Here is a 27,645-nt window from a genome sequence, read left to right on the forward strand (position 1 = left end):
GTGGAGGAAAGCACAGGGGGGCGACATACGTGTATGGGGAGAAGGCGAGCCGGATGCTGGCACATCAGCTCCGTGAGAGGATGGCAGCGAGGGATATAGGTTGAGTCAAGGATGGAAGAGGAACTACGGTGCGGAGTGCGGTGAAAATAAATGAGGCATTTAAGGCCTTCTTTGAGGAGCTGTACAGATCCCAGGCCCCAGCGGGGGAAGGGGAGATGCGACGATTTTTGGAGCAACGGAGGTTCCCGAGGGTGGAGGACCAGGAGGTGGCTGATTTGGGGGCGCCAATTGGGTTGGAGGAGCGGATTAAAGGACTGGGGAGCATGCAGGCGGGGAAGGCCCCGGGTCCAGATGGGTTCCCGGTTGAGTTCTACAGGAAGTACGTAGACCTGTTAGCCCCATTGCTGGTGAAGACTTTCAATGAGGCAAGGGAGGGGGGGGACCCTGCCCCCGACAATGTCTGAGGCGATGATCTCTTTGATCCTGAAGCAGGATAAGGACCCAATGCAATGTGGGTCGTATAGGCCGATTTCGCTCCTAAAAGTGCTGGCTACGAGGATTGAGGACTGTGTCCCGGGGGTGATTCACGATGACCAGACGGGATTTGTAAAGGGCAGGCAGCTAAACACCAATGTGCGGAGGCTCCTAAACGTGATAATGATGGGAGAGGCGGAGATAGTGGCAGCTATGGACGCGGACGGAAAGCCTTTGACCGAGTAGAGTGGGAGTATCTCTGGGAAGTGTTGCGGAGGTTTGGGGAGAGGTTTATCAGTTGAGTTAAGCTCCTACATAGAGCCCCGGTGGAGTGTGGTTACGAATCGGCAGAGGTCGGAGTATTTTCGGCTGTATCGAGGGACGAGGCAGGGGTGCCTCCTGTCCCCCCTGTTGTTTACATTAGCAATTGAACCTTTGGCCATGGCATTAAGGGAGTCCAGGAAATGGAGGGGGGTGGTCCGAGGGGGAGAGGAGCATCGTGTGTCGCTGTATGCAGACGACCTGTTGCTGTATGTGGCGGATCCAGTGGAGGGGATGGTGGAGATCATGCAGATCCTAAGGGAGTTTGGGGACTTCTCGGGCTATAAGCTCAATGAAGGGAAAAGTGAGCTCTTTGTGGTGCATCCAGGGGACCAGGGAAGAGGGATAGACGACCTACCGTTGAGGAGGGCAGAAAGGAGCTTTCGGTACTTGGGAATCCAAATAGCTAGGAGTTGGGGGGCCCTGCATAAACTTAATTTGACGCGGCTGGTGGAGCAGATGGAGGAGGACTTCAAACGATGGGACATGTTGCCACTCTCGCTAGCGGGCAGCTTACAGTCGATTAAAATGATGGTCCTCCCGAGGTTTCTTTGTGTGTTCCAGTGCCTTCCAATTATGATCACCAAGGCCTTTTTTAAAGTGGGTAGGCAGGAGCATTATGGGTTTTATGTGGGCAAACAAGACCCCGAGGGTAAGGAGGGGGTTTCTGGAGCGTAGTAGAGATAGAGGAGGGCTGGCGTTGCCGAATCTGGGTGGTTACTATTGGGCAGCCAACGTGGCGATGATCCATAAGTGGGTGATAGAGGGAGAGGGGGGGGCGACATGTAAGAGGTTGGTGATGGCGTCCTGCAAAGGAACGAGCCTGGGGGTGCTGGTGACAGCACCGCTGCCGCTCTCGCCGACAAGGTACACCACGAGTCCGGTGGTGGCGGCAACGCTAAAGAACTGGGGGCAGTCGAGACGACACAAGGGCACGATGGGAGCCTTGGTGTAGTCCCCGATCAGAGATAACCGTCAGTTTGTCCCAGGAAGGATGGACCGGGGGTTTCAGAGCTGGCATCGGGCAGGGATTAGAAGAATGGGGGACCTGTTCATCGATGGGATGTTTGCGAGCTATGGGGCGCTGGAGGAGAAGTTTGGACTACCCCCGGGAAATGCCTTCAGGTACATGCAAGTGAGGGTGTTTGTGAGGCGGCAGGTGAGGGAATTCCTGTTGCTCCCGGCACAGGGGATTCAGGACAGGGTGATTTCGGGTGTATGGGTCAGAGAGGGCAAGGTGTCGGCGATATATCAGGAGATGAAAGAAGAGGAGGAGGCTCTGGTAGAGAAGCTGAAGGGCAAATGGGAGGAGGAGTTGGGGGGAGGAGATTGAAGAGGGTCTGTGGGCTGATGCCCCAAGTAGGGTTAATTCCTCTTCCTCGTGTGCCAGACTCAGCCTGATACAGTTTAAGGTTATTCACAGAGTGCATGTGACAGGGGCGAGGCTGAGTAGGTTCTTTGGGGTGGAGGACAGATGTGGGAGGTGCTCAGGAAGCCCGGCGAATCACGCCCATATGTTCTGATCGTGCCCAGCACTGGATGGGTTCTGGAGGGGTGTTGCGAGGACTATGTCTAAGGTGGTGAAAGTCCAGGTCAAGCCAAGTTGGGGGCTAGCACTATTTGGAGTGGCGGACGAGCCGGGCGTGCAGGAGGCGAAAGAGGCCGGTATCCTGGCCTTTGCGTCCCTGGCAGCCCGGTGGAGGATCTTGCTATTGTGGAAAGATGCGAAGCCCCCCCCAATGTGGAAGCCTGGATAAACAACATGGCAGGGTTCATCAAGCTGGAGAGGATAAGGTTTGCCTTGAGAGGGTCTGCACAGGGGTTCTTCAGGCGGTGGCAACCGTTCCTAGACTATCTCGCAGAGCGTTAGATGGAGGTCGGTCAGCAGCAGCAACCCAGGGAGGGAGGGAGGGGAGGGCGAGGGGGGGGGGAGAAGAGTTTCTTTCGGGGGGGGGGGGGGGGGGTAGAAGGGTGGGCGGGGAAAGGGTTTTTTCCTAGGGGTTTGAATGGTTGAAAATTTTTATTGAAAAATTCTGAATAAACATATATTTTTTAAAAAGTTAGGGCATCAATCTGCCTGGAGACAGCAGTACACAGTATTTAAGGGCCCAAATTGATATGTCTCTCTGCCGGTAACATTAAATGTATAGTCAAGGCAATTGAATGTGGCAAACAGCCGAATACATAGAAGGCATAATCAAACAACAAAGGTATAATTGCCCAGACCCGGAGACGCCAGGAGAGGCAGTTACCATCTCGCAGTCTCAGAAAGTGGAGAGGTCAGTTTCCATTCACCAAGACTGAAGGCCAAGTTTACAGCAAACAAGCTTCCAAATCCTTATTAACAGCAGTTTTAAAATATCTTCGCTGGACCAGGGAAAAGACCAGTCCCATATTTAGAGCATCATCCCTGTATTGTGTAGTAACTACAGCCGGTTATTCAATTTGGATGTTGTTTGGGGAAACAGGGGAGGTCTTACAGAATGCAGGTATCGTAGATTTATTTTGTAGCAAAGACATTTGATAGAAAGCATACGTGTTTAGTAATTCATACATCTTAATTGCTTGTGGTAGAATAGTCCTGTTTGTGTGTATTTGTCTTTTCTTTAATAAATGCTACACGAGGACAGGGCTATTCATTCTCACTGGGGTTTCACTTGTCTCCTCACACAAAAACAAAACTATACACACCCACAAACCGGTGTTCCAAGTTGGGATACCCTTGCAGATAACATCAGCTTGCTTCGTGACAGTTATAACTTCCTTAATACAGGAAGAAATTCCAGCATTTTCCTGGCAACTAACACCAGGCTAACTGCCTTGTACTTCCCCGTTTCTCTCACCCTCCTTTTTTCAATAATGGCATTCGATTTGCTAACTTCCAATCTGTTAGGACCGTTTTAGACCAGAGGGAAATTTGGGCAAAACCATAACCAGTGCATCCAATGTCTTTGTGGCTCACTCTTTTTATTTTATATACATTTAGAATACCCAATTCTTTTTTTCCAATTAAGGGGCAATTTAACGCGGCCTATCCACCCAACCTGCACATCTTTCGGTTGTGGAGGTGAAACCCACGCCGACACGGAGAATGTGCAAACTCCGCACGGACAGTGAACCGGGATCGAACCCAAGTCCTCAGTACCCTAGGCAGCAGTGCTAACCACTGTGCCACCTTGCCGTCCATGGCTCCCTCTTTTAGAACTGTAGGATTTTGGCCATCAGGTGCTGGGGATTTATCAGCTTTTAATTTTGCCAATACGTTTTCTCTGCTGATATTAATTACCTTCACTTTCTCACTCTTTATAAGGCCCTTGGTTATCCTCCATTTCTCGTATTTAATTTGCATCTTCTACTGTTAAGATAGGCACAAGATATTTGTTCAATATCTCTGGCATTTCTTCATTTCCCATCTGCCTCTAAGGGACCAATGTATATTTTAGATACTTTGTTTTTATAATCCTGACCAGTTAACATTCTAATTTTTTTTTCCTTGATCAACTTTTGATTGCCCTTTGCTGGTTTCGAAAACACTCCCAATCCTCTAGGCTTTCTACCATTCTTTGCAATGCAAGCCTCGTTCATCTATCCTTAACTTCTCTAGTAAGCCACAGATGGATCGCTGATTTTTTTTTTTTTTATAAATGAGCACATTTTTGTTGGAACACTGTCAAACATTTTATCTACCCAATTAACCTTAGCCAGCCCTCCCCTCATACTTCTGTAATTGGCTTTAAGATACTTGGTTGGAACTGGACTATGTCACTTTGAAACTTAATATGGAATTCCATTGCATTATCATTTTTTTCTTAAAGTATCTTTTACCATGAGATTACCAATTAACCCTGCTTTGTTGCACAATACTATATCTAAAATAGGTTAACCTCCAGTTGATTGGGCAAATGTACTTTCCAGGAAACGGTCACAAAAACATTCTGCAAACTCATCTCCCAAACTACCTTCGACAATTTGATTTGTCCAGCCTGCTGGAATGCTAAAGATACGGCAGTTCTAAAGTACAGTTTGAATGGAGCCTGATCATATGTTTCCAGGGAAGAGAGCGTACTTCTTGATCAAGCCAATTCCGTGTACGTTTACAGATAATCCTCCACTGTCTGATGAGAGCCTGTGTTGACTGCCCATTCCTCCTGCACACAAAGGTCAGCAGTGTTAAATGGGTCAGGTGTGTCCCGTGACAACTCATGTGCCCCCTGTGACACACGCAACTTTCGATTAAAAGGGAAACCTGATGAGCAATTGAAAACAATGGTGGGTGCATTGAAGTGGCTGGTTAAGATTAGCCGGTGTCCAACCACGAAATGTACGCGATCTATCAAATAAAGCCCAGCCGTTCAAAACAGTCGAATCAACCATGACCGCCCAAAATAAGATTTCTGCAAGACTTTAAAAACTTAATACTGTCCGATTTAAAAGCAGGGACAGACACGTCCTGTATGTTGTCCCAGACCGTGGGTATCATCTTGGGAGAGGTTCAATGTAGGGGGACAGACAGGTCGACGCTTTTATTTCTCCAGTTTCAGATTAGCAAAAGGGGGAGGGGAGCGAAATTAAGGTGAGCTGCACCTCGTGACTCCGTTTTTATTTATTTTTTAACAGCTAAAATATCAGTCCAAACTCCGACCATCTTTGAAAAACTACAGAGGAAGGCTGCAATTGCCTGCTACCTTTCACTTTTTGCCACCTGCACGGGCTCTTGGGGAGAGGTCGCCTTATCCGCCATTCTTCCTTCAGTGCTCGCTCCCTGGGTCGGCAGCTGCCTCTTTTAAGTGAAAATAAGTCGGACCGGGTGCGTTGAGCGGCTGCACCAGTTCCACATACTCCCAGATCCGCCCATCGCGGATATCCTGCTTAATGGGCCGGGATATAAACACCAAACTGTTCAGCGGGCAGACCGCCCCCGCCGCAATCATAACTGTCCAACTCAGCAATATCCCCCTCCCAGTGGTTGCTGAGGGCGAGTGTCCCACACAGTCTCTTCCCCCCACTCACACTGGGTTGCTAAGGGGCGTCTCATTTAATCTCTTCCCCCGCCCTCACTGGGTTGCTGAGGGTGAGTGTCTCACACAATCTCTTCCCCCGCCCTCACTGGGTTGGTGAAGGCGTGTGTTCCACACAATCTCTTTCCCCGCCCTCACTGGGTTGCTGAGGGTGAGTGTCTCACACAATCTCTTCCCCCGCCCTCACTGGGTTGCCGAGGGAGTGCCCCACACAATTTCCTCCCCCGCCCCGCCCCGCCCCGCCCTCGCTGGGTTGGTGAAGGCGTGTGTCCCACACAATCTCTTTCCCCGCCCTCACTTGGTTGCTAAGGGCGAGTGTCTCACACAATCTCTTCCCCCGCCCCCACTGGGTTGCTGAGGGCAAGTGTGTCCCACACAATCTCTTCCCCCCCGCCCGTTGCTAGGGCGCGTGTCCGCCCCGCAATAACTTCCCCAGCTGCTCAAATTGGAAACCGCGCGGGATTGTGGGGCCCGTACACACACACGGACAGACAGACATAAACTACTCCCAAGATGTCTGACATGGAGGACGACTTTATGTGCGATGATGAGGAAGACTATGACTTGGTATGGCTTTGAATGTGGCGATCCCTCCGAAGCGGGGGGGGTTTGACCTTTCTAATTTACAAATCCGCCCCCCCCCCCGGGCCTTTAGTGGTTTGTTGGTGTGGTTTCGGCCCAGCCCCCCTCCGAGCTGGGGGCACATCGACTGCTCGAAGTGACCGATCCCCAGTCATGGTAGTCAGCAGCGGAATTTCTGTACGGGCTGCAACGTCCGCTGCTCTTCTAAGGATGACCAGTATTTTTATTTTAGCAGTTTGGCTCCAGGCTACATTTTAGATGATAAAATCCAGGATGCGTGTTCACCTGACGAGGCGGGCCTAGTCCACTCGGTCAGGTCGAAACAGATCGGGCCTGACCTCACTCGATAAATGCACCATTGTCAAATCGCCCTCATGTGTCTGTTGGACAAGTTTTATTAAAGATTGGCCAAAGTGATAATTTTCCAACCATGTGCTCCCTCATATGAAAATCAGGAGCACGGGATGGTTTAGGACTTAATAATTTGCCTTCATATAGTTTGTTAAAACAATGCAATTATCTCCAAACACTGATGCCATTGTTCACTTGATGAATGCCACGTTTAACATATTACTATTGATAATGTTGGGCTGGAACTCGATAGTTGCCTTTTATATTGTGTTAAATGTTTAGTTATTTATGAATTTTTTGTTGGCTTGTACATATATTTGAAGCCAAGGTGTGGAGCATTCTTTTAAAAATAAAACCAAGTCCACACTTAATAAGCTTACCCTGAACTATGTCTGGATCTAATTTGGCATAAATGAAGTGCTGTGGAAACAAATAATTAATCTTTGGAAAAGTTTCAGGAATTATATGGGTTCGGGGATTCAGTCCATCTATTTATATTTCACCTGTATAAAAATAATATTACTTAACTACAGCCAATTATTTTCAGCGTTTGCCACTAGGTTTTAAGAAAATGGGCTAAACTTAGTGTTTTGCAAAGTTGCTGGTCAAACTTTCTTGAATTGCTTCCATCACTGTATCCACAATGGTAATTAATAGTATTGCACCCTCGTGTTATGTTTTTCAAAATACTCTCCAAATACAATCCAAGTTTGGAAGGACATAATCTGTAATTGGATGAGGTTCGTACATGGTACAGATGTGGGAAGTTGGTGATGCAGCGGTAATGTTACTGGCCTAGTAATCCAGAGGTCTGGACAAATGGTCTGAGTCCATTGGTTCAAATCCCATTGTGGCAGCTGGTGGAATTTAAATTCAATTTATACATCTGGAAGAAAAGAGTAAGGGTGATTGTGACAATTATCATCATTTGTTACACATGCTCATCTGGTTCACTAATGCCCTTTAATGTCATCCTTTTAATTGGGGATGAGTAACAATAAGAGAATAAAGATACAGAAAGAAAATTCTACTAAAATCGCAGTGACAATACAGGTTTCTAATTGTGTGGCATATCCTAACTTACTTATGAAACTGATCGCCACATTGTTCTGAGTAGTGTGCTCTGAATTTGGTGAGGAATAATTTACTGAAACTGAAAAAAGTATCATCTGGGATCATATTAACCAGTCAGTTGTTTTGAGAGTTAATCTGTGAATATAATAGTAGATCACAGAAAGAGACCATTTGTCCCAACAAATCTGTATTGCCTATTTCAAAGAAAGATCCAGTTAATTCCGCTCCCTGTCTACTGACTGCTGTTTTTAAATGGATTTTCAGAGAATCATAGAATTTACAGTGCAGAGGCAGGCCATTAAACCCATCGAGTCTGCACCGACCCTTGGAAAGAGCACCCTATGTAAGCCCATGCCTCCACCCGAAACACAGTAACCCCACCTAACCTTTTGGACACTAGGGGCAATTTAGCATGGCCAATCCACCTAACCTGCACATCTTTGGACTGTGGGAGGAAAACGGAGTACTCGGAGGAAACACATGCAGACACGGGGAGAAAGTGTAAACTCCACACAGACAGTCACCCGAGGCGGGAATTGAACCTGGGTTCCTGGAGCTGTGAGGCAGCAGTGCTAACCCCTGTGCCATCATGCTGCCGACTTTCTTTTTAACCTGGATTGATTTTTCATTTAATTACATAAAGCGTGGGTTCACAGCTGTCAATCATTGAGGCAAATTCAATTGATGGATAGTAGAAGGAAACTGAATTATCAGTGAAGATATAATCATTAACCCAAGGTGGTTCTGTCATCTTGTTTTCTCAGCGCCTACTGCCATCAATTCAGTGCTTGATTCTTGTTAGTACCTCTGAAGTCAACTTGCACCAACTATCTATACTCATAAAAAATATTTGTGTTATTTCAAATTCAATAGCAGGTTACTATCGATTACAGCACTAACCATCATATAGGGCCATCAAAGTTTAATGAAAGATTATTTCATGTCAGCATCAGACTCTTAAGTTTTCTATGGTTTGATTATGGATTATCGTACCAACTGTCTTTTGTTTTAACCACCAGGAATATTCTGAAGACAGTAACTCTGAGCCAAATGTGGATTTAGAAAATCAGTACTACAATTCCAAAGCATTGAAGGAGGATGATCCAAAAGCAGCACTGAGCAGCTTCCAGAAGGTTCTTTTCTCTAGTGGAATTCATATTGTGATATATAGAAAGAAGTGCATCTTTTGTGAATAGTTTTTTTTGAAAATCACTTTGTTGAGGAGCTTTTGCATATTTCCTCCTAATAATAATCGTTATTATTTTTATAAGTAGGCTTACATTAACACTGCAATGAAGTTACTGAGGGAATCTAGGTATTTTAACGTAGAATCATATAATATTATAGCACGGACATTAGCTATTTCTCTGCATGAGCCACCTGGCTTAATTCTACTTATTGCTCTTTTCCCATTTTAAGATCCTAAAATCATAAGAAATAGTGGTAGGCCATTCAGCCCATCAAGTCTGCTCTGTCATTCAATAAGATCATAGCTGATCTGGTTGTGGCTTCAATTTCTCTTTTATATCTGCACCCATTAACCCTTGACTCCCTTGTACATTGAAAATTTGTCTAACTCAGCCTTGAATATATTCAATGTCCCAGACTCGACAACTGTCAGGGTTGGAACATTGGAAGATTAGTGACCTTCTGAGAGAAGAAAATTCTTCTCATTTCCTTCTTAAATGGGAGACCCCTTATTTTGAAACTGTGCCCCCTAGTTCCAGACTCTTCTCCCCGCCCCCCCCCCCCCCCCCCCCCCCCCAACACCAGGAGAAACATCCTCTCCGCATCTACACTGTCACACCCCTTCAACATCTTATGTTTCAATGAGATCGTCTCTCAAACTTTTTAATTCCAATGACCGTATATCCTTCAATTTTCTTTAGCAACCAGCTGATTCCCTTCAAAGGAATTTATGGTCTCTGTGTCAGCAACATTTTATGACAAATAATTTCACATGTAGTCAGATTTCCGCTAATTTCCCCCAACTCTTTTGTGATTATCTTGAATTTGTGTCCTCCTGTTACCATTTCCATGACCAGTGGAAGCACAAACTAACATTATTTAGTTTATCGCATCCCTTTATAACTTTGAACCCCACTGTAACCTTTTTGCTCTAGTGAAGAAAGTTCTGACTTTTCAACCCTGGTAGTTTTCCTGTGAATCACAGCCAAATCTTTTTGGTTACATTTATCCCCTTCATTTAATGTGGTGCCTCCAGTACCGAACCTAGAATTCCATTTGCCTTTTTTAATGACCATATCTACTTGTCCTGACAATTTTAACAATCCATGTATCTGCACACCAAGGTCCCTCAAGTCCATTTAAAATACTACCATTTGTTGCATATTTCCTTTTTGAAAATGTATTATTTAATTTTTCCTACCGTAAAATATATTTATCACCGATTGTCCATTCTACTGGTCTGTCCATGTCTTTCACAGCCCTCACCATGATTGTCATATCGCGTTCCCAAATTTGGTGGGGTTTTTTTTTTTACTTTTCACATTCCTTCGAACCATAGAATTCTCAAGGTGCAGAAGGAGACCATTCAGCCATCCAAGTCTGCACCGACCCTCTGAAGGAACACCTACCTAGCCCTCCTCCCCAGCCCTATCCTTGTAATCGCACCTAACCTACACATCCTTGGACTGTGGAAGGAAACCGGAGCTCCCGGAGGAAGCCCACGCAGACAAGGGAAGAAAGTGCAAACTCTACACAGGCAGTCACCTAAGACCGGAATTGAACACGGGTATCTGGCGCTTTGAGGCAGCAATGCTAACCACTGTGTCAGTATTAAGTGTTAAGTATCTTTATTATTTTCCACTTCATGTTGTCCTCTGAGACATTTGGTCAAATAAATAATCACTTGAGTATTGCTGGCGGAAAAATACCATCAAAGCTTTTTGTCTGGTAAGAATACTAAATTTCAAAAGGAATAACAATTTGTGTGCTGATTGGTTGGTAAATGGTCGAGGCACTGCCATGAAGGATGTGCCAGTTATCCCCTTAGCTTTTGTTGAAATTCAAAATTTCCACATGGCATCGCCTTAACCAGTGAAGAGTTGACCTGCCTTTTTTCAATTTGAACTAAAGCTTGGGGAATATCCATTTCCTGGTGCATTTTCCATGTCTGCACCGTGTGTCTCCTTGCCAACCAAGCAGCACCCTTTTCTCATGCAGTATAAATTATTGTTTCCTTGGGTATTTGGTATTCTTGCATCTGACCTGATATGTGTAAGATGAAAAGCTTTGACAGCATGTATTTTTTTTTCAGCAAAAATCAAATAAGTGGAAGTTGGAGTTATATTCTATTTTTGCCTCATTTTGGAACTAGCATAGAGCAAGGAATGAAAAATGGATCAGTCTAAATATATATTTATATTGCTCCTCTTCATTCACACATTTTAACAGAGTCAAGCTAATTTACGGGGGAAAAGCAGCCGACGACAATACAATTAACAGTCCAAAATATTGGCCTTGAATTTGTGGTTGCAATGATGGCAAAGCACTTGCTGTCGTTACTTTGTAAAATTGACAGCAATGTCTGGTATCCGCACGGTCACGGTTCTACATGGAATTCAGGAGTTGCTGTTCGTGATACCCTGTTCCTTCACAGGGTACACTGTTTTTAAGCTTCCCAGGTGCTCCCAACAATGAAATAGTGCTGCAAAATGAAATACAACTTTTAAATCACTATTCTGGGGTAAAACAATTGAAAATATTAAACCTTGTGGAATGAGGTTTAACAATGTGCTATATCATAATTATTACTGAATGACCTCTCTCGCCCTGAAAAACTACCAAATGTAGAGTGCCAGTCCCTCACAATGACATTTGATTCTTTTTTTATTTATATTTTTACATTTTTGTTTATAATACTTTAGCATCTACTTCTTCCCAGGTATATGTCCCAATTTTTATTTAGTTTTCTATAAAATGATTAAGTGAATTATAATCTGCATTTTACTTCCTGGTTTGCTGTCTTTGAGAATTCTTCAAGCTGGCTAATTGGCCTACGTGGTTAATGACTTGACTGATGACACATTCTCCTGTAAATGGGATTCAAAGTCATGTCGAAATTTCAACACTGCCTTCAAATTCTGGGCTGTTATTTAGTAACTCATTGGGATTATCTTTGTTGGTTTGCTTCTCCACTGTTATTTGCAGTTAGTTACTTATGATCAACCCATTTCAAATGTTCAGTTTGACCTTTGTTGTAGGTTTGATTGTTGTCTAATTCAAAGAAAAAGTTCATTGTGCAGGCTATTAGCATTGCACAACTCTTCACAAAGTGGAGGTTTAGCTTTTTGAACAAAGATATTTAATTGCAGTTCCTTCTATTGAAGATTTCTTAACTCCTTATCTCTTCTGCAACATTCACAAGATTTATTTTATCATGAATTTTTACTTGTCATAAGCAATTTTCTTAACATGCATTGAGAAGGATTTCTAGGTTGTTTAGGCAAGTGATAGCTGATTATATTTAAAATTTCTTTGGATGGAGCTCTTACTTGGTAACCACATTTTTAAAACCGTTGATACATTTAAATTAACAAGCTACATGCTTAACCAGTTGAGATGGTGATATCTGTGCCATTATCAGTTGTTTCATAGCTTAGGTTTTTAAAATGTCTTTATTCATTTGTGGTACTAAATCACTGCGGAAGGATAGATCATCCACATATAACTCCCTGTATCCTGATGTTTTTCTGCTTACACAGGAAATGTACTTCGGTTTACTGTATTTTATTTATAAATAGTAGCACCAAAATCAATTGTTTACAATAGAATCATAGAATTTACAGTGCAGAAGGAGGCCTTTTGGACCATCAAGTCTGCACAGGCCCTTGGAAAGAGCACCCTACTTAGGCCGACACTTCCACCCTTTCCCTGTAACCCAGTAACCCCACCTAACCTTTTTGGATATTAAGGAGCAATTTAGCATGGCTAATCCACCTGACCTCATCTTTGGACTGTGGGAGGAAACCGGAGTACCCCGAAGAAACCCACCACCAGTCAGCTCTCCCCGCTCAAAGGGGAAAGCAGTCTATGTTCATCTGGGAAACCCACCCACGCGAACTCACACAGACAGTAACCCAAGGCCGGAATTGAACCCGGGTCCCTGGAGCTGTGAAGCAGCAGTGCTAACCACTGTGCCACCCGCAGTGTTGAGAAGGTGGGGCCATCATGAATAACCTCAGCCCGTACAGGAATTGAAACGTGCTGCTGGCCTCGCTCTGCATCACAAAACAACTGTCTAGCCAACTGAGCTAAACAGGCCGCATTTGCACTAAAAGGGTTTGTGGTGGTGCTAAGCTGTTATTGTGCAAAAGCAGCCAGAGTCTGGACTTGGGGTCTGAACTGAAATTGGAGTGAAGTGGAGGGAGCCTCGCACTACTTGCTTCACTGTCAATTCGAGCAATGATTCTTAATTTGCATTACAAAACCTCAGCGAGAGTGCAGGACCTCGACTGTCATGCTGAACCTTTAGTGTAATTGCACCCATAATCCCACGGAAAGGAGATTTCAGAAAAAGGAGCATGTTCAACATTTTGTACAGGTAAACATTTAGTTCACCATGACTGCATGCTGCAAATTTTGCACTTCAGTTGCCCAGACCATAAACCTTTTTTACACGTAGCTCTCCGTTTTTGAGATGAAAACAGTTCAAAAGTTAATCGCCTCTTTAAAATAATACATTACAACTGGTATTTTTCCAATTCGGATAATATTGAACTCCTAGAATTGAGGACTAACTACTTAAGAAATAAATTGCTATCTTTGATAAATGTATGAAATAGAAATATTTGAAATTTTTTTCACAGGTATTGGAACTAGAAGGTGAAAAGGGAGAGTGGGGATTTAAAGCACTCAAACAGATGATTAAAATCAACTTTAAGTTGGTAAGGACACACACAATTTGTAAAGTTACTTGGAACTTCTTGTAATCATACTAATTGTACATGCATTTTAAAACAAAATTATTTCCTTTTAACTATCAAGGCGGTAAAATAATGATAGATGCAATCATTAAATTGTCTTATTTTTCCTATTATTACTTACCAAGCTTAATATACTTCATTAGATGACTTGTTTCCATGTGTGTGTTTGTTAAACTCTGAAAGATTACATGTAATTTCTAAGTGTGAAGTAATGTCCAATTACGTCCACAAGTAGAAGCTAATTGAGACTTGTCTCATAGGGTAACTATCCAGAAATGATGAACAGATATAAGCAGCTGCTAACATACATCAGGAGTGCAGTCACAAGGAATTATTCAGAAAAATCCATCAACTCCATCCTTGATTATATATCCACATCTAAACAGGTATGCAATTAAAACTGATCTACTGGATCATAGTTATTGGTTAATTTGCCTTTTCATAATAGGTCATTGATGTCATGGTCTGCCACAATTTTGGAAGGGGAAGAAATTGTGAAAAGTCAACAGGATTTAAATATGATACTGCGTATTAATACAAATTTTCAATCCATTCTCCTTTCAAGCAACAATGAGTGTAAATGTAAACATTAACAAATGCACTTGCCATCTTTTTACATTGGGTCTGTAAGACTAGCAGTCACTTGGTATGACGAGGCAATGAGAAATAAGGAATGGCCACAATGTGAAGTTATTTGAGACAGGAGAACAGATTGTAGGATTCCCTGTAACTGCTTGACACAATCTGCATAAGCTTCAAAATAAAGAAATTAGATACAGAATTCAACAACTTGCAGTTAAAAGCACCTTTCATCTCAAAACAAAATCTCAAGGCACTTCACAAAGATATAATCGGATCAAGAATAAAATTACCAAGCCAAAGAAGGTTTTTTTTGAAAGTGTTTGTAGAAGTTTTACAAGCGGGTGCGTCTTAAAGTAGGAAAGGGAACTGGAGAGGTTAGGATTGAAGGTATAGTAACCAATGTTTGGTTGAAAGGAATCTAACTCACAGGCTAGCTATGGAGGAAATTAGCGTTCTCGGTGTTGTAGGGCTGGACATGGAGGAAGATAGCATTGAGGGATTTAAACATAAAGGTGAGAATTTTAAATTGGAGGGTTTGGGGACTGGGAGTCGATGTAGATCAGCAAGTTTAATTGTTTTTTTTAAATATATATATTTATTGAAGTTTTTTAACACAATTTTTCACCCTTACAAACAAAAAAACCCCACCCCCCCTCGTTACAAAATAGAAAGAAAACGCACATAGCAAGATATAAACATGGTAAAACGATATGTTACAGAGCTTTGTACACTGAATTCCTCCCGTCCATGCCAGTTTTCCATATCTTTCTCTTGCTCAAATACCCCCCCCGGGCAGAGCCACCTCCCCCTTCCCAAGACACCCCCCCGAGATAGTCTAGGAACGGTTGCCACCGCCTGTAGAACCCCTGCGCGCAGACCCTCTCAAGGCAAACTTTATCCTCTCCAGCTTAATGAACCCAGCCATGTCATTTATCCAGGCCTCCACGCTGGGGAGCTTCGCCTCCTTCCACAGTAGCAAGATCCTTCGGCGGACTACTAGGGACGCAAAGGCCAGAATGCCGGCCTCTTTCGCCTCCTGCACTCCCGGCTCATCCACTGCTCCAAATATTGCTAGCGCCCAACTTGGCTTGACCCGGGCTTTCACCACCTTAGATATTGTTCCCGCCACTCTCCTCCAGAACCCCTCCAGTGCCGGGCATGACCAAAACATATGGACATGGTTCGCCGGACTTCCTGAGCACCTCCCACATCTGTCCTCTACCCCAAAGAACCTACTCAGCCTCGCCCCCGTCATGTGCGCTCTGTGAACCACCTTAAATTGTATAAGGCTAAGCCTGGCACACGCGGAGGAGGAATTAACCCTCCCTAGAGCATCAGCCCATAGCCCCTCCTCAATCTCCTCCCCCAGCTCCTCCCATTTACCCTTCAGCTCCTCTACCAACGCCTCCCCCTCTTTCATCTCCTGGTATATTGCAGACACCTTGCCCTCTCCCACCCATAAGCCCGAGATCACCCTGTCTTGAATTTTCTGTGCTGGGAGCAACGGGAATTCCCTCACCTGCCACCTCACAAACACCCTCACCTGCATGTATCTGAAAGCATTTCCCGGGGGTATCCCAAACTTCTCCTCTAGTGCCCCTAGGCTCGCAAACGTCCCATCAATGAACAGGTCCCCCATTCTTCTAATCCCCGCCCGATGCCAGCTCTGAAACCCCCCGTCCATCCTCCCTGGGACAAACCGGTGGTGACCCCTGATCGGGGACCACACCGAGGCTCCCATTGCACCCCTGTGCCGTCTCCACTGGCCCCAGATCCTTAGCGTTGCCGCCACCACCGGACTCGTGGTGTACCTTGACGGCGAGAGCGGCAGCGGTGCCATCACCAGCGCCCCCAGACTCGTTCCTTTGCAGGACGCCATCTCCAACCTCTTCCATGCCGCCCCCTCTCCTTCCATCACCCACTTACGGATCATCGCCACATTTGCTGCCCAGTAGTAGCTCCCCAAATTCGATAGTGCCAACCCTCCTTGGTCCCTCCTGCGCTCCAAAACCCCCCTCCTGACCCTCGGGGTCTTATTCGCCCACACAAATCCCATAATGCTCCTGCCTACCCTCTTTAAAAAAAGGCCTTGGTGATCACGATGGGAAGGCACTGAAACACAAAGAGAAACCTCGGAAGGACCACCATTTTGACCGACTGCACTCTACCCGCTAGCGAGAGCGGTAACATATCCCATCTTTTGAAGTCCTCCTCCATCTGCTCCACCAGTCTCGTCAGATTCAGTTTATGTAGGGCCCCCCAACTCCTGGCTATCTGGATCCCCAGGTACCGAAAGCTCCCCTCCGCCCTCCTCAGCGGTAGATCGCCTATCCCCCTTTCTTGGTCCCCTGCCTGTACTACAAAAAGCTCACTCTTCCCTACATTAAGCTTATAGTCCGAAAAATCCCCAAACTCCCTTAGAGTCTGCATGACCTCCACCATCCCCTCCACTGGATCCGCCACATACAGCAACAGGTTATCTGCATAAAGCAACACTCGATGCTCCTCTCTCCCTCGGACCACCCCCCTCCATTTCCTAGACTCCCTTAATGACATGGCCAAGGGTTCAATTGCTAATGCAAACAACAGGGGACACCCCGTCTCGTCCCACGGTACAGACAAAAATACTCCGACCTCCGCTGATTCGTAACTTCACTCTCCAACGGGGCTCTGTAAAGGAGCTTAACCCAGCTAATAAACCCTCCCCTGAACCCAAACCTAAGCAGCACTTCCCAAAGGTACTCCCACTCTACTCGGTCAAAGGCCTTCTCCGCGTCCATAGCTGCCACTATCTCCGCCTCTCCCTCCACCGATGGCATCATTATCACGTTTAAGAGCCGCCGCACATTGGTGTTTAGTTGCCTGCCCTTTACAAATCCCGTCTGGTCCTCGTGAATCACCCCCGGGACACAGTCCTCGATCCTCGTAGCCAGCACTTTTGCCAGCAACTTAGCATCCACGTTGAGGAGCGAGATCGGCCTGTACGATCCACATTGCAGTGGGTCCTTGTCCCGCTTTAGGATCAAAGAAATCGTCGCCTCCGACATTGTCGGGGGCAGGGTCCCTCCCTCCCTTGCCTCATTAAAGGTCCTCACTAGCAGCGGGGCCAACAGGTCTATGTACTTCCTGTAGAACTCCACCGGGAACCCGTCCGGTCCCGGGGCCTTTGCTCAGCTCCTCCAACCCAATTGGTGCCCCCAAACCAGCCACCTCTTGTTCCTCCACCCTCGGGAATCTCAGTTGGTCTAGGAATCGTCTCATCCCCTCTTCCCCCGCTGGGGGCTGGGATCTGTACAGCTCCTCATAAAAGGCTTTGAATGCCTCATTTATTTTCGTCGCACTCCACACCGTAGCTCCCCTTCCATCCTTAACTCCACCTATTTCCCTCGCTGCCATCCTCTTACGGAGCTGGTGTGCCAGCATCCGACTCGCCTTCTCCCCACACTCTTCGGTCGCCCCCTGCGCTTTCCTCCTGTGCATCTGCCTTCCCTGTGGTCAACAGGTCAAACTCTGTCTGGAGACGTCGCCTTTCCCTAAGTAATCCCTCCTCAGGGGCCTCTGCATATCTCCTGTCCACTCTTAAAATCTCCCCCACTAGCCTCTCCCTTTCCATGCCCTCTATCTTCTCCCTGTGAGCCCTGATGGAGATTAGTTCTCCCCTGATCACCGCCTTCAGCACCTCTCATACCACCCCCACCCGCACCTCCCCGTTGTCGTTGACCTCCAAGTACCTTTCGATACACCCCCTCACCCTCCCACACACCACCTCACCTGCCAGCAGTCCCACATCCAACCGCCACAGCGGGTGTTGGTCCCCTTCCTCTCCCAACTCCAGTTCCACCCAGTGCGGGGCGTGATCTGAAATGGCTATGGCCGAATATTCCGTTCCCTCCACTTTCGGGATCAGCGCCCTGCCCAGAACAAAAAAATCTACCCGGGAGTAGGCTTTGTGCACGTGGGAGAAAAAAGAAAATTCCCTGGCCTGCGGCCTGGCAAACCTCCACGGGTCCACTCCCCCCATCTGATCCATAAACCCCCTAAGCACCTTGGCCGCTGCCGGCCTCTTTCCGGTCCTAGATCTGGAGCGATCCAGTGCTGGGTCCAACACCGTATTAAAATCCCCACCCATTATCAAGCTTCCTACGTCCAGGTCCGGAATGTGCCCCAACATGCGCTTCATGAATCCGGCATCATCCCAGTTCGGGGCGTATACATTTACCAATACCACCCACGACCCCTGCAACTTACCGCTCACCATCACATATCGCCCTCCGTTGTCCACTACGATATTCTTGGCCTCAAATGACACCCGCTTCCCCACCAATATTGCCACCCCTCTGTTCTTTGTGTCCAGCCCCGACTGGAATACCTGTCCTACCCACCCCTTTCTTACCCTGACCTGATCCGCCACCTTCAAGTGTGTCTGCTGGAGCATGATCACGTCTGCCTTCAGTCCCTTTAAGTGCGCGAACACTCGAGCCCTCTTTACCGGCCCATTCAGGCCCCTCACATTCCACGTTATCAGCCGGATTGGGCCCCCCCCCGCCGACTAGCCATCTCCTTTCCTAGGCCAGTCCCGCGCCGCCCTCACCCTCCAGTCCCCCAGACGGGCGACCCCCGCCCCGACCACCTCTTCTGTCACCTCTTCTGTGTCCCATTCCCCTTCGACCAGTGCAGCAGCAGCCCTTTTTTCTCCTCCCCCCCCTCCCCCCACCGCTAGACCCATGTCTAGCTTTTTTGCTCCCCCCCCCCATAACACTCCCGTAAGTCTGCTGACCCCGGCTTCCCCCGCCGTCCCATTGACCCGCCCCCCCCCCCCCCGTGTGGGAATCACCCAATCAGTGTGCGTTCCTCCATTCCCCCTCACGCCTTTCTTCCCTAGAGCGGGGGGGGAAAAACGCGCTTTCCTAAGCCTACCCCGCCGTCTCTGGCGCAGCTCCTGTCGCGGCCTTGTCTCTTTTCCCCCATCGCCATCCCCCTCTCTCCTCCAGCCTGTGTAACATTTCCTACATGTGATTAACACCCGATATACAACAACCATCAAACATCCCCACCCTCACAAGCCCTCAGTTTTAGTCCAACTTTTCGGTTTGAATAAAGGTCCACGCCTCTTCAGGCGTTTCAAAATAATGGTGCTGATCCTTGTATGTGACCCACAATCGCGCTGGCTGCAGCATTCCGTATCTCACTACTTTCAGGTGTAGCACCGCCATGGCCCGGTTGAAACCCGCTCTCCTCTTTGCAACCTCCATGCTCCAGTCCGGGTATATTCGGATCTCCGCATTGTCCCGCCTGCTGCTCCGCTCTTTCTTGGCCCATTTCAAGACCCTCTCTCTGTCCGTGAAACGGTGAAACCTCACCACGATCGCCCTTGGCGGCTCGTTAACCTTGGGCCTCCTCGCCAGCACCCGGTGTGCCCCATCCAGCTCCAAAGGCTTCGAAGGGGCCTCCGCGCCCATCATCGACTCGAGCATCGTGCTCGCATGTGCCCCGGCATCGGCCCCCTCCACTCCTTCAGGGAGACCCAGGATCCGAAGATTCTTTCTCCTCGACCTGTTCTCCAGGTCTTCGAATGTTCCTGCCCACCTTTTGTGCAGCGCCTCGTGCTCCTCCAGTCTCACCGCCAGGCCCAAGATCCTGTCCTCGTTCTCATTGACTTTTTTCTGAACCTCCTGGATCTTTACCTCGTGGGCCTTCTGGGTCATCCCTAGTCCTTCAATCGCCGACAGCATAGGCGCCAGCATCTCCTTCCGCAGCTCCTCGAAGCAGCGCTTGATGAGCTCTTGCAGCTCCGGCCCGCATTCCACTTTATCCCCGGCCGCCGCTATTTTGTCTTTCTTCCCTCGCTTCTCCCACTGCTCCAGTGCCGCTTTTTTGGCTGTTTCGCTTCTGGTCCGGTCCACAAACGATGAAGGGGGACCTCACTCTTCCCTTCCCACACGGAGCGTCTTCAAAAAATTCCCGTTGGGGCTCCTCTAGAGAGCCCGAAAGTCCATAATAGCGGGAGCTGCCGACTCGTGCAGCTTAGCTCCGCATCACCGCAACCGGAAGTTGCAAGTTTAATTGTTGAGAGTCTTGATTTGGAGTCAGACACAAGGGAGCAAGGGTTTTGAATGTGCTGAAAATTATGACGGATGGGAGACTCGCCTGGAGAGCATTAAAATAATCGAGATTGGGCCAAGATAAGCATGGAGTTTCAGCAGCAGGTAGGCTGGTGCAGGATGGAGGTGGAAGTAAGTGGTCTTTCCGATGAAGAAGAAATTCCAGGATCAGGGCTGTTAGCACAGCTGTGGAAGATGGATAGAATTGGTGACAAAAGTATGAAGTACGAAGCGGCCACCGAAGACGATGGTTTCTGTCTTTGTGACATTTAATTGGAGGAATTTGTGGCTCATCCAAGATTTTTTGTTGGGCAGGCAGTCTGGCAGTTGGAGAGTAATTTACTTAAAAATGGTATCAAGCCCGGTCAACTGCAAAGATATAGAATGAACTTGTATAGTCCATTAATGAGATTAGACTTCACATAGAATTTGAATTTTATCCATTGCACCACCAAACAGGCACGTGCATTACAAATATTGGGGATTTTTTTCTTTTTCTGGTGTAATTTATAACAAAATCTGATACAAGCAAATATGCATTTTTTCCAAGTCAAAAATAAATTGTTTGTAATCAGAAAATGAGTTTAATCAGCAAATAACACTTGCACCTGTCCCAAGAGCAAATGTCTAAATCAGTTGACTTATTTTCTCCCTGTGGAACTTTGTTCAACCATGTAATCCCTACAGTGCACCGACCCTCTGAAAGAGCAACTTACCTAGGCCAACTTCCCCCTCCCTATCCCTATAACCCCGTCTTAGTTGCACGTTTTTGGATTGTGGGAGGAAACCAGATGAAACCCATGTAGACACTGGGGGAGTGCAAATTCCACACAGACAGTCACCCAAGGCTGGAATCGAACATGGGTTCCTGGCGCTGTGAGGCAGCAGTACTAAGTGTCAAGTGCCGGCCTCTATATATGTAATATAACATATATTTATGCATTTAAACATATATTTAGTATTTACAACCATCAGGATAGAGAGACGATGAAGTATATCCTGTGCAAATATGAAAAGTGGCTGTGTTTTTAGAATTAAACTTTTGCTGACTACAATAATTATACTGGGTTTTTTGGAGAATTATTGGAGAATTATACTGTTGAAGCTTTTCATCTATCACTCATCAGAACAGATGCAGAAGAATATCAATTCCAAAGGGAACAACAATTTGTACTACCATGAGAAGAGAATGCTGATTGGCAGGTAAACTCGGTAGAGGCATTACCATGGGGAATGCACCAGGGAACAGTAAACTTGCAAGCCTTTTAAATTCAAACCAGGCAGGCCGACTGATTAGTCAAGGCATTACCATGGGAGATTAAAAAACTTCCACATGGCAGTGCCTTGGCCAATCTGAGTCAACCTGCCTGGTTTGAATTTAAACAAAAGCTCGGAAGTTAATTGTTACCTAGTACATTTTTCATGGCAACGCCTCCACTAATCGACGGTTACTTACAACGAATCAGCACTCCCTTCTCATGTAGTATAAATTGTTATTCCCTTTAGAATTGGTCTCCTAGTATAGCTGTTCTGACAAATGCAAGACAAAAAGCTTAATTGCTCTTTCTCAATAATTAATTGCTTGGATGTAATTAATGGATTTAACCTAAAACCAGAATGTTTAAATATAGGTAGACTGCCACAGGGACTGAGCTAGTTTTCATAACAATAAGAGTGAATTCAGGTATTTTTCCGGGCTTTCAGAGTCTGATTGCCATCCAATGATGTGTATTGGAAAATGTGCATGTCGAGTCTGGGTCAGCTGTGATGTTTTTCACTGTTGAATAGCCTGTCAGTAGTTTGGGTGAAGTTCTGGAAGACTATTGGCACCTGGGGAACTATATGTCAACATAAGTCACCATTGTCTCAGAACAACGAATATAAATTCACACACTTTTAAAACAGAATGGTAACTTAGATAAATTGTACCAATACCAAAAATATATCTGATGTACTGATGCAGTGTTCATGTTTGTGCTACTTTTACTATGCTTTCCATTTTGTGAACTTCATATGTCCAATTATGTTTGTTTCAATCTGCTGCACTATGTTTGTGGTAAAAGTGAGGATCTAGGATTATCAAGCAGTTCAGCTTGTCAGCGGGATGCCAACTCTTCTGTGATCTTTGCCCTCTTCTAAAACTTAATTCTAGTGCTTTATGAAACTGTCCTTTCTGCTATAATACTTTTCACTTGGAAGTCTAAATACAAAACTAAGTACTATGAAGAAGGTAATTTCCAGGGTCTTGTCAGTGACCCTTGAGTTTGAGGTCAATTCCAGTTTTTCTATCCTATGTCACAAAAGGAGTGCAATATATGTAGCAAATAAGTTTTATTGAAGCGATTTTCGCAGTGCTTTGCAGTCAACCAAGTACTTTTGAAATGTGATGACCGCTTCTGTAGAGAAATGCGGGCACCGAATTCTCAAAGCAAGGTCCCACAAACAGAAGTGACATACAGATGTTGATAGCAGAAGAAGATTTGGCCAGGACTCCAGGAGAACTCCTGCTGTTCTTCGAAGAGTGTCCTCTTCGAGGAGTCTAGATGGGTAGAATACAGGCCTCCAAAGCTGCGCACGAGCGCCTGATCACTCATTTTCCAAAAGGTTTCTTGGTGATCTCCTATACATTTTAAAACAAAACAGTCAGAAAGTATGGAAGTAGTGATAGTTGCCGGATCAAAGTAAATAAATCAAATTATAGTATTTCTCAAGTAGTAGATCAGTTAAGTTACAAAATTATGAAATGTATCACAGCTCAGTACAAATGATCTGTAATAGAAAAAATAAAAAGTGTTAATGCATTCAGCTAGCTCCTTACCCCTTCCCTCTTTCTGAAATGTATTTACTTATCAATAGTAGTGGACAGTATTTGAGCTCCCAGATACCACTGGATACCTGTGGGACTGGGGTGTTACCATTTGAAAATTTACTCTTGATGCCTCAAAATAAATTGAAAAGAGGACTTTTTATTTGGCTTATCCACAATGTTCCTCAGCATGTCCTTCGTCACACCTTCTGTTCACTGCCGAATTTCTCCCTCTAGTCAGCTCTTTTCCTTCATAAACAGTTTAGCAGGCCGCAATAATGTAGGGCAAGGAAACGTTACTCTGGTTTTGTTTGATGCTCATTGTAGAGCTAGAATACAGAGGTTGTAACCTGCATTTATGTTTTATGTATTGTGTAACTGTTTGACATCACTGGCCTTGGAAGCATAAATGCTCACAGCTATTCCATTCAATTCCACACTTTCCCACCATAAAGCTCCAAGTGTGATAACGTGTCGTGATAAGAGTGTTGACAATTTCTCTTCACAAGTCACTAGCATTCATATGTGTTCTCTCCTAAACAAGAATAGGAGTGAGGGTGTAGATGCAGGAATCATTCTCGGAGACTAGAATATACTTTTCCAATCTTATTATTTCTCTTTCAATTTTAATTTGCCTACTTTTTATGCTTTATTTACTTTTCATTTTTATTTCTGAACTTGTGGTTTTTGTGATGTCCTCCTTTTCTGAACCTATTTTCTTTAACTTTTTCCTCTTTTTTTTGTCACGTTACTTTTTCTTCCCATTTTAACATCTTTCTGTCCTTTTCACATTTTTATTTCTATCTCCTCCTTCCCCTTCCCTTTTTTTTCTCCCTTACCTGCCCTCTCCGGAACCTGTTACATCTACCTTGGTCAAGCAGCAGAAGTCGATGAAGAGGCAGGGTAGCAGCGGGGGAATCGCAGAAACGGACCTGAAAGCTTGCTTTGGCGGGGAAGCTGAATCAAAGGTCAGAAAAAGATTTGCATAATGTCAGGAGACAAAGATATGGACCAGAATCTAACTTCAGTGCTTGCTGTTTGCTTTTTCTTGCTGGTGGTGGAGGGGTTAAGTAAATCAGAGCCACTATTAATCTTCAATTATTCATTTGCTGACATCCTAATGTGTATAGGTGCAGATACCTGGAAAATGTGGAAAAAACAACTTTTCACAGTTTCAAAATTCTGGAAATCATTCATAATTCCCAATATTTGTGTGGCCATTTAAGCCTCCTAAGTGATTCAAGACACTTGGGCCTATTATGTTAAGATTATAGATATGATGAGGGGGGTGGGGAGGAGTTCAAGGAAGTTCTCATACTTTCCTGCCATCAGAAAGTGACAATTATTGTCTGATTGGCCTATCTGTAAATTAAACAACAATAAGTTCCATGAGTAATATTTATTGATGGGAGCAGATTAAATAAATGTAACAACGGTTGTTTTCTGCCTCGAGTATGACCCATCGTTTTCTCATGGTGTTAGATAAACATTGGCTCCCCTCAAAATGTGGCCATATTCAGACATACCCATTTTCCTACTCCTAAACATTATTTTTCAAAGCCCAAGTAAAGAAATTTTTAAAAATGGAACAATTAAATTAATTTGAGTACTCTTTCCAAAGGAGAGGAAATTCTTATGTGCACAATGAACTGTCTTTAAGAATAAGAATTTTTTTTTTAAATTCAAGAATAACAACAAATAGGCCCATCACTGAAGGCTATTAATTCGTGAAAAGTTACATCTTGGGCAAGATGGTGATAGATTATTATGGTTTTATGAATGACGGAATCTGATCATAGCAAAAATGAGATTTAGCTGTAGCACCAGTGCTACAGATTGAATGGGTTTGATGAAGAAATGGCTTTTTCTCACTTTACTCTTACAATCAGTTTTACAGACCCAATGTCGATGCAATGGGCTGAACTGCCCCATTCTGTGCTGTAATCATTCTGCTTCTGTGATTTGGTCCATGCTTACAGCTACAAATATTGGCATTTCAGCTTGTGATTCAAATCGGATCTCTTCCACTTCAAATTTGGATCATGCTCCATGCTTAAAAAATAATAAACATTCCACTTATTGGGGGGAATGCAACTCTATTTGAACATTTCTTTTTCAGATGGATTTGTTGCAAGAGTTTTATGAAACTACGCTTGAAGCTTTAAAAGATGCAAAGAATGATCGATTATGGTTTAAGACAAATACAAAGGTAACTACGCTCTTTCTGTAACAGTTGAAATTCTGTCTATTACTTTGAACACTAATCGGTTTAATAAGCTGGGCCAGGCAGTTGTTTGTGATATCCAATTGAATATGATGTTATTTGTTTCCAGCTTGGAAAACTGTATTTGGAAAGAGAAGAGTTTGGGAAACTACAGAAAATATTACGCCAACTCCACCAGTCCTGTCAGGTAGTCTGATTTCACTTGGGAAAAAATGCAGAGAACAGTAAAGATCAGGATTAAGTCAAGATTTTCATAACAATAGCATTTAGACCTGGTACATTTGCGGGAATGTTAACTAATGACTGATCATTAGGATGGACAACATTGACTGCAGGTGACTTGCCCTCCAAGGTTTCTCTTGGTAGTAAGTGCATCCGATACTTGGAACTAGCAAAATTAAGAAACTTGGGTATAAATCTGCACATGGTTGTCGATTCAATGTAGGCAAAAATGTACGTACTACTTTGAGCTGTATACAGTATAAGAATTTTTGTTCATGGCTTCCTTTGATTCCCTCGTTTCACTAGAAGGGAGGAAGAGAATTGTTAGTATTATCTTTCTGCTTGTCACATATAATTCACCACCTATGAACTGAATGCTGCTTATTTTAAACTCTTTACTTTCTTTAATACATAGATTCCTGCATTTTTTAAAAAATCAAGCGCAAATCATTAATATGCTTGTCAATTGATATCATTCCGGTGGCAAAATTAATTGCAAATATTATCGATCTACCTAATTATTAGTTTTGCTTTTGTATTGCTGAAAGAAGACATTTTGTCTAAGCTTCTCATCTTGCACTCATTAGGACAATCGGAAGAATACCAATGTTGGGGGAAACAACAACTTCATAACTGTATGTAAAGAGTGCTGATTGGTTGGCACAGAGGGAGAATTCAGAATGTCCAATTCACCTGACAAGCACATCTTTGGACTGTAGGAGGAAATCGCAGCATCCGGAGGAAAGCCACACAAACAAGGGGAGAATGTGCAGACACCGCAAAGACAGTGACCCAAGCCGGAAATCGAACCTGGAAGGCACTTTTTCCATTAGTAGTTAGGTCAATAACCAGAAGGCATAGATTTCAGGCAAGAGGTAGAAATAAGGGGAGTTGAGGAGAAGCTTTTCCATCCAGAGGGTGGTGGGAATCTGGAACCTACTGCCTAAAGGAGTGGTTGTCAGAAACTCTTGTAACATTTAAGAAATATTCACTTATTCACTTGTGCTGTAATAACCTCCAGGGCTATGGTCCAAGCGCTAAGAAATGGGATTAGTGTAGTCAGATCTTTATTGACCGGCGTGGACACTATGTGCCAAATTATCACCACCTGTGCTGTAAACGTCTGAATCTATGTTTATGAATTTATACGTAAATGCAGTAAACTGCGAACCCGAGTGACTATCTTAAAATGGTTGTCAACGTAGTGTTAGCAACAGGCAAGGCACAGAGCCCATGCTTGCAAAACTCAAAACCGTGTCCACCATTAGATGTAATTCTGTGATTGAACAACTTTGCTAACTAATTCTCAGTGTGCTAAAAATTACGCTGGTGACCAATTTACAATTGTAAAGTAAGGCACGTAGGGTGGTGTATTTGTATGTATTCATTCCTAAGGGCAATGCCTTGACCAATCAGAGTCAAGCTGCCTGATTTAAATTTTCAACCAATGCTTTGCAGTTAACTGTCAGTCAATATTAACTGGTATATTCTCTATTACAATGTCTCTACCGATCCAAATCTACTTCCCAATGAATCAGCACTCACTTGTCATATACTATGAAGTTGTTGTTTCCCCTGACATTGGTATTCTTGCAGTTGTACTGATGAGTGCAAGATGAAAAGCTTTGACAAAATGTATTTTTTCGGCAATACTCCAGTTCTGTACTACCAAATTACTATTGCACCCTAGGCTAGTGCGCGGTCAATCCCAGCCCCACCTGACCCAGAGTTGCAACACAATTGAAATTTACAATTATTTCTTAAGAAACACCCAAAGTCTTTGGTTTTTGGCTGCCCAAGAACTACAGTCACCAGGTTTGTAAATTTAAACACAATTTTTATTAATAACAACTATAATTCAGTAAGCAGCAAATACAACTGGTCAACTATTATCTAATTCCTCCCCCCCCCCCCCCACCCCCCACCCCCACTATATATATAT

At 44.8% G+C, this 27,645-nt stretch overlaps 2 protein-coding genes across 9 annotated transcripts in view; one reads left to right on the plus strand and one right to left on the minus strand.

The window, feature by feature from the left end:
- galk2 (galactokinase 2) overlaps nucleotides 1–5,792 on the minus strand; it is a 206,237-nt gene extending 200,445 nt beyond the window's left edge. The window contains exon 1 of one of the 3 annotated variants that reach the window (XM_072470681.1): nucleotides 5,481–5,792. In XM_072470681.1, coding sequence (XP_072326782.1) covers nucleotides 5,481–5,536 — 56 coding nt within the window. In that variant the 5' untranslated portion in view covers nucleotides 5,537–5,792. The remainder of the gene's footprint in view (nucleotides 1–5,480) is intronic. The other 2 variants (XM_072470683.1, XM_072470682.1) reach the window with 2 other exon arrangements.
- A 415-nt stretch (nucleotides 5,793–6,207) lies between these two features.
- Nucleotides 6,208–27,645, plus strand: part of cops2 (COP9 signalosome subunit 2) — a 62,903-nt gene continuing 41,465 nt past the window's right edge. Inside the window, exons 1-8 of one of the 6 annotated variants that reach the window (XM_072470686.1) lie at nucleotides 6,208–6,380; nucleotides 8,840–8,953; nucleotides 13,652–13,729; nucleotides 14,029–14,154; nucleotides 24,136–24,225; nucleotides 25,377–25,466; nucleotides 25,591–25,668; nucleotides 26,291–26,338. In XM_072470686.1, coding sequence (XP_072326787.1) covers nucleotides 6,327–6,380; nucleotides 8,840–8,953; nucleotides 13,652–13,729; nucleotides 14,029–14,154; nucleotides 24,136–24,225; nucleotides 25,377–25,466; nucleotides 25,591–25,668; nucleotides 26,291–26,338 — 678 coding nt within the window. In that variant the 5' untranslated portion in view covers nucleotides 6,208–6,326. The remainder of the gene's footprint in view (nucleotides 6,381–8,839; nucleotides 8,954–13,651; nucleotides 13,730–14,028; nucleotides 14,155–24,135; nucleotides 24,226–25,376; nucleotides 25,467–25,590; nucleotides 25,669–26,290; nucleotides 26,339–27,645) is intronic. The other 5 variants (XM_072470687.1, XM_072470688.1, XM_072470689.1 and 2 more) reach the window with 5 other exon arrangements.

This window comes from Scyliorhinus torazame, chromosome 12 (genome assembly GCF_047496885.1).
Source record: "Scyliorhinus torazame isolate Kashiwa2021f chromosome 12, sScyTor2.1, whole genome shotgun sequence".
Lineage (NCBI taxonomy): Eukaryota > Metazoa > Chordata > Chondrichthyes > Carcharhiniformes > Scyliorhinidae > Scyliorhinus > Scyliorhinus torazame.